Here is a 13,846-nt window from a genome sequence, read left to right on the forward strand (position 1 = left end):
CTCCAGGATTCCTGCTGGCCTCCTGCAGCCGAGGGCAGCCCCGTGGCCTCAGAGGCCCAGGTCCATCCGGCCCGGTGGATCCTGGCACTTCCGGAGGAGCGTTCAGCAGGTCAGGAGGGGTTAGAGCAGAACACCCGGTGGTGCTGGGCAGAGGGAGCCAGGGCTGCCCACACTGAGCCTCACTGGACCTGCTGGTGCCCGCGTCTGAGCTGGGTATGTGAGAAGTCAGTTGTTTGTGCTTGTTTTGTGGGTTTGGTGTGGGGTGGGTAGGCGGGGAGAGTTCCCATCTGGCAGGACCACTCACCAACCAGGATTCTGGGAGGGCCCCCCATGTGGTAAGTGACACACCTGGCAAGGATCATAACACTGCCCTAGGTCTGGCCCGAGACCTCAAGAAGCACTACGAGATGAGTGGCCCTGTTCTTCAGGTTTCAGGTCCTCTTAGATACCCTGGTAAGAACCAACCACCCAGAACCCTTTGGCCCACGCAATCACTGACCTGGAGGGTTGAGTGCATAGTCACTACTGTCTTGGGAAGTCCTTCTACCTTGGGACAGTTCAGGGGCCCATGCCTAGATGCCTGAGATGAGCCCCCACTGGCCCGAGCTTCTCCAGCCTGGTTGTAGCTGAGATGGCCTCACAGCCTGACTCCTTAACCTCTCTTCTCATCCAGCACTTAGACCAGGTGTTTGTCCAGGTCGTTGAAACAGGTGGTTTCTTTTTCTTTTCAGAACCGGGGCCTTTGCACTTGCCAGGGAAGCGCTTATTCCACTGAGCCATCTTCCTGGTCCCTACAGATAGGTGGTTTGTAACCTGTTCTTTTCCATACTGATGGTCTGGCTACCTCGAGCCTGCCCTGTCTTCCCCATCTCAACTGATATAGGAAACTGGTACAGCTCTGGAGTCAGTCAGGATGGAATATGAGAGGGGAAGTGAAAAGAACTTCTGATAATCAGACCTGAGGAGCAATTCATCCATGCAACCTTCCCTTCCAGACTCCAAGGAGCAGCCTCCCAGCTCCCTGGCCTGCTTTGAGAAACAGCCCTAGGAAACCCTGCCCACAGTCAGGGCCATGCTCCACAATTCCAGCCACAGCAGAGGCGTGACCTCTGTAGGTAAGCATCCCTCACTCCAGATGGAGACACCCCAGCTGGGCAGCTTCCACCCTGAATGTTGCAGATCGTAGACCCTGGGGTCCATGTCCCTTATGCCTCATCTGCCCTGGATGGGAGGGGGACTAACTTTCACTAAGACAGCAGTAGCTTTTACTTTGCTTCTAGCTCACCTTGTTTTGCAATAACCTGTAAGACCTGTGCACGAATACCCAACACAATGCTCGCAGGGCACTGTGAGTGGGGGAGACTGAGTTTAATGCCATGGAAGACACATGGCACAACTGCAGTCAGAAAGGAGAGACCAAGGAAGGTTTCCAGGGTGGGAGATGCCCAATGGCTTGTCAGAGAAGGCAGCAGCAAGAGGAGTCTGGAAGCTTGGGCGAGCAGGGTGAATCAGGGAAGGGTTGGGTGTCGGCGTGGCAAGCCGAGGCAAGGCAGCAGCTAGAGTGGGAAGGGGGCCAGCAAACACCTGGTGCCGTGGAGCACATTTTGACTCTACGTGGTAAGGACTACGAAGGTTTCAGAAACAAGGTCTGGGTGAGGCTGCCAGGGACTCTTGCCTCGTGCCTTGCTCCTGACCCTATCCTTTCCTCCACAGATAACACCCTGACAGGGCAGGACAGAGACAGGGAAGGAGCATGGGCAAGAGCTGGGGGAGCCCTGACCCCCAACAGCTCCTCCCCATTCCCCCCTGAGCCTCCAGGGGCCTCAGGCAGCATCATTCCGGTCTACTGTGCCCTTCTGGCCACTGTGATCCTTGGTCTTCTTGCTTATGTGGCCTTCAAATGGTAGGTGTCGTGGCACAGCCCCTCCATGTCTGGACTCTGAGGCAGCTCCTGGCCTTGACGGAGGTGGGAGCAGACTGGCAAGCACCCCCTGCTCCCCACAGCTGGCGCTCACATCAGCAAAGACAGCAGCTGGCCAAAGCTAGGACCGCAGAACTGGGAGCCCTCAGCAAGGATCAGAGGCTTGGCCGTAGCAGCATCTTCCTGGACTCTCCTAGCAGGCTAGAGTCTTGCACCTCCAGCCAGGGTGAGCCCCTTTCCTCACTCTGTAGCCCTGTGGCACCCTTGGGCCCTGCATCCCCACCCCTCACGACCCTCACATCTTCTACCCCAGGACTGCATCCTGACCTCGGCTGCCGACTTTACCTTCATCTCCCTCGGCAGCAGCAGAAGGAAGTAGAGCAGCTCCTGGAGGTGTCAAGCGAACCTGAAAAGGGCTGGCGGGGCCTGGCAGGTCGTCTTGGGTACCAGGCTGAGGTTGTAGAGATCATGGCCCAGGGCCAGGTGCCAGCCTATAACCTACTGAAGGACTGGGCCAGCCAAGAAGGCAGCAAAGCTACCCTCAGGATCCTACAGGATGCCCTCGCTGCCATGGGCCGGGAAGATGTGGTTCAGGTCCTGGGATCCCCAGGGGAAGGCTGCTCTGTGGTGTGAGGGAACCCCACCACCCCTGCCTCCCTGCACAAATTCGCCTTCATGGGTTTCTAGCACTGCAGGCTTCAGGGTGTACTGTCCTGGGTGGGGGTGGGGATGGGGATGGGACAGAGGCTGCAAATACTATCTCTTGTGCTTCCTTCCTGGAAAGTGACCAGGACACCAAACACATGGGAAGAGGGATGCTGCCCACCCAGTCCCCACACCACCTCTTATCTAGGCTCAACTGTTTTTCTACATTTATATTATATATTAAAGGTACCTTAGACTTTTGTACTGGCTCTATCTGGCTTCTTGAGCCCAGAAAAGGGCTGGGGTGCCAGACATAGTGGTGCATACCTGTAACCCCACAATTTAGAGGCCAAGGAAGGAGGATTACAAGTTAAGAGGCCAGTCTGGGCAACTTGGTGAAAACTCTCCAGAATTGGGGTGAGGGCTGGGGATGTAGCTCAGTAGAGTGGTACCTGCTTGGCAAGTGCAAGGCCCTGAGTTTGATTTCTAGTAAACACTACCCCCCCCCAACATGGGTATGGTGGGGCTGGGGACATAGTAGGTTAATGTCCAAAGGACAGGGTAGGTAGGCAGAGGAAAAAAAAAAAAAGGCATGGAGCAGTCCCTAGGACAGAAGTGGCAAAACTATGGCACACGCAGCAGCACTGTTTATCACTGGAAGCTTGAAGTGGTTTGCTGTCACTGCCTGCGATGTGAAGGACCCTCTCCAAGCACTGGGATGGTAGGCATGGCCCTCCTAGACATGCGTGGGCTCAGCAGGCATAGATCACAATTCCCACCTGGCACCTGCCACCTGCCTTTCACTGGCTGTATCACACTGAGCAGCTATTTGGCGAGATTAGGCACGTTTGGCATGGTATGGCTACAGAAGGGGCGGCTGTTTGAGACTGTTCTTCAGATCTGTCACGTGATGACAGAAGGAAAGGCTGAAGGCCTGCACCACTGCACAGGTGACAGGCAGGCTGGTTGGTGGAGCTAGTTACTGAGGACCTCAGCTCACCTCTAGACCATGAACAGCAAGGAAGGACTCTTTAACACTAGAACTGCACTTAGGAGAGAAGCAGGCTTCCAGAGCTGCTCTGGCAGGTCAGGACAGGATACAGGCGAAGACAGTTTGGTTACTGTGCCTTCTAGAGGGCAGAGCTGGGATGGGTGGCACCAGTGAGCAGGTCTTACCTAGGAACTGTGTACAGCTGCCACTACAGCATGTATCAGGACCCAAGGCAATCCTGTCCACTAACTGAAGTGGTGCAACTGGGATGGGCTGCTCTATTAGTCCCCGATGTGTCACAGAGTGCTTGTGTTGCTCCCAAGAATCATTTACAAGGGGTGCTTTCCATCACCTTCCCTTACATAAGGAAGGGCAGGGAGTTTACAGCCCACCTTCATGCTTAGAAGAGCTTCGGGCCATAACCCTGCAGGATCAAGAAGGAAGGCTCAAGCCAGCTTGCTAGGGACACCACTCCCCTGTGAGTGGGTAATCAGACAGGGCTACTGAGGGTTGGGTCAGCAATGAGTATAAAATTCTACAAGTGGCACACACTGGTACACTGCATTCCAAAAGTAGGGGATTTAAGCTTCAAAGGAGACAGAAGATTCATCAGAGGTGTGAAAAACAAAGAATTCCCTTAAAGGTGTGTTAGCTGACAAGTGACAGGGCCCTGGTGACCACTATGTAACTGCATAACTGGCCTTGGGAAATCTGAAACCTAGAGCCGTGGGTCAAAACCTTGGGTTTGATTTAGTTGTGAGCTGCAGTGCATGTGGCCACACCCAGGTACTGCAACTTCGAACCCACCCAAAAGAGGAATGCTTCCTTTAGCATGCTCAAGCACATGAACTGAACATAATTTCTAATAGGCACAACTAGAAAATGTTAAGGGGGCTGGGTAAATCCTGTGCTTCATGAAGTTTTGAAGACTGCAGTATCATGGGAAAACACACAGCCCTCACCTGTCCCTGTGGGCTCCACATCCCTGAATTTAACCAACACGAACCAAATACCACTGACAGTATTTACAGTGTGCTAGATACTACAAGTAATAGAGATGACTTAAAGTATGGGTGAGGGTGTGTGCAGATTATAGGTAAATATTATGTCATTTAAGGGACTAGTGTACCCAGATTTTGGTATCCAGTGGGGTCCTGAGAGAATCCCCAATAAATACTGAGGGAAGCATGTGTTATTACCCTAAAGTAAGGATTTCTGTCCTTGTTCAAGAGTTCCTTTAATACTAGAATTGCAAATGAGTTATTCATCCTTCTTGAGCCCATTTCCTATTTCCTCATCAGCCACTGGCCTCAACAGGCCAATCTGTGTGCTTCAGGGTCGTTGAGGGTTAAATGACCACAGTTTGAGTCCTCATATGCTCAGCATTGTGTCTAGCAACCAGTATGTGCTTTATTTTAGCCTAAGATATGGTAGCCACTAATGTGAGCAAGCCACCGGTGGGAGCTCTGGGCCTTCCTCATTGCTCAGATGGACAGCAACAAGTGGTAAGGGTGCCACCACTGCATGATGTCCACACTCACATCCATGTACAGTGCCCTGTCATGTCCATGGCAGTACATAGGTCCTCTCTGCCCACCATGTACTGTCCTTTCAGGGTGTTGGGAGGCATAGTGGGAGTCACACTTTTGTGCCACACATGGAATGGATTTCCAGTGTACTGGTGAAATCAACCCTCTGGAGAAGGAAAGAGGTCCAGTACTTCTCCTTACACAGGAGGTTATCAAGGGGCAGTTGTATCTTGGCATACCCACTAACCAAAGCAGCTCAGTCCCAATGAGGTCTTAGGTCACATGTCTGTGCAAGTTGACCCACCCCAATTGCAGCCACAAGATCCCAAGCCCACAGATGTCAGCCTCTGGACAACTGTCTACTTCAGCTGCAACCAGATTGTAGGAACAAGGCTCCTAATAAAAGCCAATAGTGAAGATTAATCTTGGACTTTACACAACAGCCATTATCTCTTTCTCTCCAAGGACAGCATTACACACAACATACATGCTTCATTAACTTTTACAGAACACACATGCAAAGTTCTTTAATTCATTTTATTTTTTACATAAAAAGTTCAGTAAAAATTGGATAAAGTAAAGTGATTTTAAGCAGTAAATCAATCTTATCAACAGAGCACAGGGCTAGCCAAAACCACAAGGCAGCCTGCTTTGGAATATTTACATGATAACAAATTAAACCTTGCAGGAGAACTTAAACCATCCTTACAAAGTCTTTCTGTGATCCTAGCACATAGAGGCTAAAAGCAAAACAAAAGCCAAACAAAAACCAGGAAAAAACAAATTATTTTCAATATATTCACATATACATTAAAATATAATACAGATCGTCGGATAAAGGGTCTTGGGCAGGGATGCGCATGGGTCTGTGCGCTGACAGCACCACCAAGGAGGAGACCCAGGTTTGAAAGTGGGATTAAGTCAGGTCCGACCAGGGTCTTCCCTGGGCCATGGCCTCTCTGATGGCCTCTAACCACACCCCAACAGCTCGAAACTAGGCATCACTTGTAGATGGAGCTCAATGTGTGGCTCTCAGTTGACATCTGAAGGCCTGCGTTCCCAGGGTGATGTGTCATCAGTAGCACAGCCCCAGCAGTGGGGGTGGGGTGGGGCAGAGGCCCACAGAATTTCTTTGCCCAGAGTCTGGCCTATCTGATCACCCATCCTCCAGCCCTGGCCCCACTAGTCACTCTAACTCCGTGTCCTCTTTGGGTTTGTAAACAGCCCCAAACTTCTGCATGTACTTCTTTATATACTCCTTGGTTTTGTGTTTCACATTCTCATTGCACTCCAGATCCTCAGGGTTCTTACAGTACTTCAGCTCCTTGTTCATAACACCATGAGTCAGCTGTCCAGGGTACAGGAAAAGAGACCACAGCTCCCATCAGAGTGGAAACAATGTGAGGGAGACAGCAACCCAGCCTGGTGCTTCAGGGCCCCTATCACTGAGACTGGGAGTTGAATAATGGGATGGATCGGGCTGGCTCATAGTTACGACCACCAGAAGCTCAGCACTTAAATTTTCTTAGACAACTATTGCTCTCAAGTAAGGTACTCTCCCCCCCAAACCTTCCATCTTTTCCTGAGCCCCCAGCCCTGACATCTGGGCAGTAAAACCACTTTCTATGACAAAGGGGCCATCCTAGAAGAGACATAGGTTGGTCAAGACACCAAAAGACCAGAGGCAGTAGAGTACCTTGCGAGCTAGGTGTTTGAAATCCTCAGTTGTGGTGATTCTGCCTATTTTGCAGTCAGGTTTCCGGTAAGGATTCAGGCACTGGACGATGAATTGAGACATCTGCAGGCAGAGGAAAGGGAGCACACTGCTCAACAGTACAGAGCAGGCAAGGGTTGTGCTGGGGGAACAATGAGAAAAGGCAGCGAGCATGGCCAGTGAGTGTGTCTCTCTTCTTCGCTCACAATGGCTGGCCTCAACAGCGGAGTCCCAGCAAGCCAGTGAGCCCAAGAGAAGATCCTGGCTCTGCCCCAGGAGGAAAGATCCTCTCTTGGATGGACTGAGGGACCCTGCAACAAGACTCGTACTGTGGCCTCAGGTTTCAGCCACTATATTGTGACCTTGGCAAAGGACACTGAGCTACCCTTCCTGGCCTTTGTAACTCCAGTAGCCCCTGGTATATTGTCCTCAAAGGTCACTGGGAGTTTGGAAGGACTACCCTTTGCTTGCTTCATATCACAGCCATGTGATGCCAATGGAAAACGATATGCCAGCCAGACTAAGACAACCCATGGCAGAACCTTTGCCTTTCATCACTGCCAGTGTCCTCCCTTGAGCCATCTCTGTAGGGTCTATCCTGCCCAGTAGCTCTCAAAAGAGGGCACGGACCTCTGGAAGAACTGTACTTAGGAAGTATGTAAAATCACTGGGGACAAAGGGAACAAGTGGCCAGTGACAGCTACTTTGTTACTGAGCTTCCAGATATTCACAGGACAAGAGGACTGAGGCAGGCACAATGGCACATACATTAATCCTAGCACTGAGGAAAGCTGAGGTCAAAGGAATGCAAGTTCCAGTCCCACCTGGACAACTTAATGATACCCTGCCTCAAAATATAAAAAAAGGATGAGGATGTAGCTCAGTGGCAAAACACCTGTGGTTGTTTGATTCCCAAGACTACCCTTCACCTCCCAACCCAAGGAGGACTAAAGGGCTGCATTTTCTCAGTCCCTTGAGTAGGCAGTCACCGAATGGGACATTCAAGGAAAAAAAAAAAGATAGCCTAACACTATATACAGCTTTCCTTTGACTTAGAGGTTATGGAGGCCGGTAGTGAAACAGATCTGTATTGTTTGTAGAGGCAGTCAATTCAGTAAGAAGTGATTGAGGGGTTCTCAATGGGAAAAGCAGCACTTAAGCAAGACACACAAGGTAAGCCTTATATTCTTGCCCATCTTGGGTCAAGGGAAATGTTGCACAGATTTGAAACAAGGAAGGGCAGGGTTCTACCAAACCTACCTCTTTTCTGAATACTTCTTTGCTTTTTTTAGCCAGCTCACTGGAGGTATCTGCTTCTGCTGTCTTGGGCTTTTTTGATGATGTCTAGAAGTGGAAAACATGAGAAATCAGAAATTTAGCAATGCCTTGTCTTTCTTACTATCCTCAGAATACCCTTTATCACGTTTGTTTTGAGACAGGGTTTTGCTAGTCTTGGCTGGCCCTGAATTCTCTACGTAGCCCAGTTGGCCTCAAACTCACAATGATCTTCCTGTCTCAGCTTTCCCAGTGCTGTAATTACAGGCATGTGCCATTGCACCCAGCCAGAATGCCTCTTCTTCCATTTGGGTTACCTGAACTGGGATCCACTTTAGCAACCTTGACTCAGGAGAATGGCCTTTAGTCAACTTGGCTATTCTGTTTCAAATCCTGTCATCTAGTGAAGGTTCCCCCACTTAAGCTGAATTCCTCTGAGTCAGATCAGAGGCTAGATCTTTCACACAGCATTAGAGTCACTCTCTGCAACAGAACACAGTGCACGACCCAGACGACGTCCTTGTTCTAAGCTCTGCTTCACACATTGCCAAGTGAGGCCTGAACTCAAGGAATTCGACCTCTACGTCTCTCATATTCTAAGGTTCTAGAAAAAAGGAAAATGCTCGGCTCTGCAGGTATGTGTTATTCATCAGGTTTCCTCCAAAGATGGACCTGGCTATGCTCTTAGAAGATAGTTTCAGCACGAGGACTGGCTCCTTTGAAGCTGACACCTTTAGCTCAGGAATGGAAAGACTAAGGGATGAGTATAACAGTGGCAGCAACGGCAGTAGGGAGTCGTGTTATTCAAGCCAGTGAACAGATAAGTAGATGCTAAGACACAGAAGATGCTTAGCCCAAAGCTGGCAAAGTGATAAACCTAGGACCACTTCCTTCACACAATGCTAGACGAAAGGCTAACAAGCTCTCTCTAATCACGCACTGCAAACAGGTCATGAACTAGCAACCCTGACATATTGGCCAGCTCCCCACCACCTTTGCCCACAACCAGCACTCAGGCCCCTTTTCATTAAAGGTGTTTTTCCATGGAAAAGAAGAATTATGAGCACACCGTTTTGATTAACAGTTAATGCAGATGGATTTAGAAGTTACAGCAGATGCTAGAGGTATTTCATACTTCTAGTTCTATTTCATTTATTTTCAAGCACAGCATGAAGGCTTTGGTGCTGAAGAAGCTATTTATCTCCCTCTGATCTTGACTAGCTCCCAAAATAGGTAGCATCCCATTAGTTTTGGAATAGTACAAATAAATACAGCTTTCTCTAATTTGTTATCATACAGAGATCCACCTATTTCTGAAAAATAAAACATGAATAACTGTTATTTGTTTTTTTAAGATAGGGTCTTGATGTATACAGTTCAGGGTGGTCTTGAACACACTATGTAACCCAGGCCAGCCTTGAACTCACAATCCTCCTGCCTCAGCCTCGCAAATGCTGACAGTAACTATTTTGAAGTGTTGTTGTTTTTCTTTTTCCCAGTTACACAGTGATGAGTGCACTGCACAATAGGACCTTTGATAGCAAAGGCTCAAGAATTATTAAACTTCAATAGATCCCTAGCTACTATCTTGTAGATTTGAGAATTGAACAGTAGAAAGGGGTATAAAAGTGATCCAAGAATGACAACCATCTCAAGGATCCTGGACTCACTAAGGATGCCAGGCTTAGCAGGTGCTGTGTACATAGGAAGACCCTGCTTCCCTCTAAAAGGGTATGTGTTCAGAAAGCTGAAGAAACTGTCCAATACACATAACCCACCGAGTTCCATCTAGTACAGTGGTGATGAGTCTGTGGCACAATGCTGTACTTGGCTGTCTGCTGTCACTGAAAGCTCTAGAAGGATTGTCATAACTTGCTGGGTCCTTTTGAGCACTGACCAATTGGGATTGAGAAAGGAAATGTTCAAATGAGTAATTCTCAAACTTAAATCACAGAAATCATAAACTAAAGTGAAGTATTCTAAGGAGCACCAAAATTTGTGAACCTTTCTTTGCTTGGTCTACAAATGTGATAGGAAGTAATGTCTGAAACTAACATTTCTTCAAGCCCAATGCCAAGCATAGAAGCCAGATGAGAGGCTGAGTCACAGCTGAGGACTGCCCTTGTTATTGACACTACAAAGCTTGGGATTGTCCCCATCCTCATTCTTACAAAGTCCCATTTATAATTTTAGCTTTTCTAACAATATAACAGTAAAACCAACTGTCGATACCTTTCCCAAAAGCCTACTCAGAATTTAAAATGGTTATCTGTTTCTTTGGTCTTTTTTTTTTTTTTTTTTTGAGACAGGGTTTTATTATGCATTTCAAGCTGGCCTTGAACTACCTGGCCCAGGCTGACCTCAAATTTGCAACAATCGTCCTGCCTCAGCATCCTGAGTGCTGGGATTACAGGCATGTGCCACCATGTCCAGTGATAATTAAAAATTGTATCAGACATCAGACTGGACCACTGGTCTTGGACACATTAATAACCTACTTCGTGGGTTAGGGGATATTTATGTACCTGTCAAAGGCTTCACTGAAGTCTGAAAAACACACCAGAATAGAATGGGGACTCTAATACATAAAAAGCAATGTGGTTCCACAGCCTCAGCAACAATCAGTTTGCTTCTCTATGCTGCTCATATAGAGCTGCTTTTAGAAGCTGACCAGCTGTCAAGTCTTTTTCTTTATGGCATATTTAGATTTCCAAGAAACCTACTGTGAATACAAGGGAGGCCTCAGTACCTTCACATTAACTAGGGTGAAACCTGAGTCCTGGCTTAGTCAGCAGTGGCCTTAAGTTTACTACTTGGTGGCTCTGGGACCCACTCACATTAAAATACAACAAATGCAAATCCATCCTTTATTATACAGACACAATAGGTCACAAAGCTCACGAACACTGGAACTACCTGGTGTGGGCTGAGTTATAGAAATGAGCCCAACAAAAGGACAGCAGAATATACTCAGCTAGTACCAATCTGTGAATCTAATTAAATATATTTTCGAACAGGAACTGTAAAGGATACTCAATGAAGATATAAAGCCAGGCGTGGTGGTGCACACTTTAATGCCAGTTCTTACAAGGCCAACGCAGGAGGCTCACTGTGAATTTTTCTTTTTTCTTTTCTTTTTTTTTTTTTTTTGCGGAACCGGGGATTGAACTCAGGACCTTGCACCTTATCCTACTGAGCCATCTCCTCGGCCCCTAACTGTGAATTTGAGGCCACCCTGGCTATACAATTCAAGGCCAGCCTGGACTATACAGTGAGACCCTCTTTAAAAAAAAAAGGAATGGGATCTTTTGGGTAGCATGAATCAACAAGCAGAAGACAAGGCAGAGTTAGAAATCCTAAAAATACAATTCAACCTCAATTTTACAACATGTGAACATTATTTAAAAGCTTAAGAAAACATCCTTGAGTTAAAAAAAAAAAAAAAAAAAAAACCTCAGTGTATAGAGTTGCTACCACTTTAAGCAGCACAAACAACGAACTGGCTATTTCCTTGGGTATAGAAAAGGCTCCCAAGTGCACAGAAATCTCAACAAAAAGGGGAAGACAGAACAAAAAGACTACTACAGTTTATTCTAGCAAGATTATTTCAAAACTCTAGACCATATATAGGCTCTAAGTGCTTCACTCAGAGGGAAGCAAAGTTGACAAAAACAAACCTAGAAGAGTGGCGAGGAATCTATGATATGTGCTGCAGCAGGCACAGAGCACCCCCAGGCCAGCCAAGTTGCTTCAATTGTTTATCCTAAACTAGAACTTCACTATTTAGGTTTAGTATTGGCACCCTGCAATGAATAAGCCAGTCTCTAAAAGGTTTGCCATCACTGCCCTAAACTAGTCTGGGCATAGTGGCACACACCTATAATCCCAGCTACTTGAGAGGCTGAGGTTCAGTCTGAGCAACTTAGTAAAACTCTGCCTCAAAATATAATTTTAAAAAATATTTAAAAATTAAAAATTTCAAGATATAATTTAGGGGGAGAGGGTTCTGAGTTCCATTCCAAGAACTGCCTACCACCATCACAAAAAAAAAAAAAAAAAAAAAGGCAAGATAAAACATCCTGAACTAAAGTTCTTTCAGACATTACTAGGAACCAAGGGGCTTCCTACTCTGTACCTGGTCCACAAATATAATGCAGTCCTGGGAATTTCTCTCTGGTCTCCAAGCCGATGGCCAGGTTGTGCTAACAGAGCAACTTAACTATCTTTTCCATAGAGACTTGCATCTCTATGGGAAGTGAAATGATATCATTCTGCAAAAACTGGGATCAACTGAAAAATTTCATGATCCCTGATCCCACCCTCTGCAACTTACTTAACCCAACAAATACTCTACAACTACTTTAACACAATAGGGACACCTATTATATCGTGAGACTCAATGTTAATTTTAAGCCAGAAGTAGCAGCAAATAAACTGCTCTCAGTTGTGCAAGCAGTCAGCAATGATTCATGTCTGAGGTTCTCAAAAGGGAAGATTTGAGTTACACTCACCACACGATGGATGATGGAAGAGAGTACAAGATGACCAAGAGTAGAGAACAACACTGGAGGAAAACAGAGAAGGAAGGCTCTCATCGATGCTTAATCTCATTATCAAAAGCTTTACTACCACATATCAGGGTTCAAGAACTCTCTGATCATTATACAGTTTTCCTTGGCTACTCCACACACTTTAATTTTCCAGCAAGCAGCGATTTACTGATGACTCAAGCCAGAGTTGATCACCTATCAGCTATTGCTATTCTGAAATCTGCAGGATGCTCAAATTCCACACTGGATTTACTCCATACCTTCTCCTGCTCTTTCCTTCATTCCCTCGACTGAGTGATGGAATCATATCCACTCAGGCTAAAAGTAGGGGTGGTGGGCCCCTTCTGTACTCACTTGATTTGCTAAGTCATGAATACTGCCTCCCAAATGTCTTTGCCAGACTCCTCAATAGCTCTGTTTGCCCGAACTATCGTAACACTCTTCCATCTGATCTGTCCAAGCTCACTTTTTCAAATGGCCCTGTTTCAGAAGGACAAACAACTGATTGATTCTCCTGTACTAAAAGCATTCATTAACTGCCAAATATTTACCATATGTTCATCATATTAACAGGACACTAGGGATAGAACCTGAAGTTTCACATGTGCTAGGCAAGGATCCTACTACTGAAGTACCTCCTAATTCTACCTTCCTCCCTACTTACCTTCCTTCCTTTCCCTTTCATTTATTTATCCCCCCCCCCCTTGTATAGTACTAGGGATTGAATCAGAGACCTCATGCTACAACCATTTTTTATTTTGAGACAGGGTTTCTGTAAACTGCTAAACTGCCCCAGGTTGGGTTCAAACTTGCAATCCTCTTGTCTCAGCTTTCTTGAGTGCTGGGACTACAGGTTTATGACACCACGTATGTCTTATTTCTCCATGTAAAAGAGCAAACTCTCATCATCATCATCATCTTATTATATTATTATTATTATTATTATTATTATTATTATTTTTTTTTTTTTTGACTGGCTGAGACTACCTTAAGGACAGGTCTGTTAAGGCATGAGAAGCTGGGGATCGAACCGAAGTATCCTGCACCTAACTGCATTTACATAAGCAGGCACTTAAACAACTGAGCTAACGGGCAGGCCCCTTCATCATATTAAAGAATTTTCACTGCTCTCTACTTATGTCTTGTTCTGACTTTATGGCTTTGCAAAAAACTACTGTGCTCAGCTGGAGTTTGATCCCTGGTACCACCAAAAAAAAAAAA

General features: G+C 46.8%; 2 protein-coding genes across 9 annotated transcripts in view; one reads left to right on the forward strand and one right to left on the reverse strand.

Moving 5' to 3' along the window:
* Positions 1–20: 20 nt before the first annotated feature.
* LOC101581338 (death domain-containing membrane protein NRADD) lies at positions 21–2,631 on the forward strand. Of its 3 annotated transcripts, none has more exons than XM_023700673.1 (5): positions 21–213; positions 996–1,115; positions 1,714–1,903; positions 2,005–2,147; positions 2,235–2,631. In XM_023700673.1, the coding sequence occupies exons 2-5, from the start codon at positions 1,073–1,075 to the stop codon at positions 2,552–2,554; spliced, it is 696 nt and encodes a 231-aa protein (XP_023556441.1). In that variant the 5' UTR covers positions 21–213; positions 996–1,072; the 3' UTR covers positions 2,555–2,631. The 3 variants fall into 3 exon arrangements, with proteins under 3 accessions (XP_023556441.1, XP_023556442.1, XP_023556440.1); XM_023700674.1 differs by having other exon boundaries at positions 1,004–1,115; XM_023700672.1 differs by having other exon boundaries at positions 21–1,115.
* Positions 2,632–5,604: 2,973 nt separating this feature from the next.
* Setd2 (SET domain containing 2) overlaps positions 5,605–13,846 on the reverse strand; it is a 106,390-nt gene continuing 98,148 nt past the window's right edge. For 2 of the 6 annotated variants that reach the window (XM_004640783.3, XM_023700658.1), the window contains 3 exons: positions 8,061–8,144; positions 6,783–6,884; positions 5,605–6,434 (listed from right to left, as the gene is read on the reverse strand). In XM_004640783.3, coding sequence (XP_004640840.2) covers positions 6,273–6,434; positions 6,783–6,884; positions 8,061–8,144 — 348 coding nt within the window. In that variant the 3' untranslated portion in view covers positions 5,605–6,272. Of the gene's footprint in view, positions 6,435–6,782; positions 6,885–8,060; positions 8,145–9,853; positions 9,968–12,586; positions 12,640–12,979; positions 13,106–13,846 lie in introns of those variants that run through there. The other 4 variants (XR_002817974.1, XM_023700657.1, XR_002817975.1 and 1 more) reach the window with 4 other exon arrangements.

The sequence above is a fragment of the Octodon degus genome, unplaced genomic scaffold, assembly GCF_000260255.1.
Source record: "Octodon degus isolate 3935 unplaced genomic scaffold, OctDeg1.0 scaffold00126, whole genome shotgun sequence".
In the NCBI taxonomy this organism is placed as follows: domain Eukaryota; kingdom Metazoa; phylum Chordata; class Mammalia; order Rodentia; family Octodontidae; genus Octodon; species Octodon degus.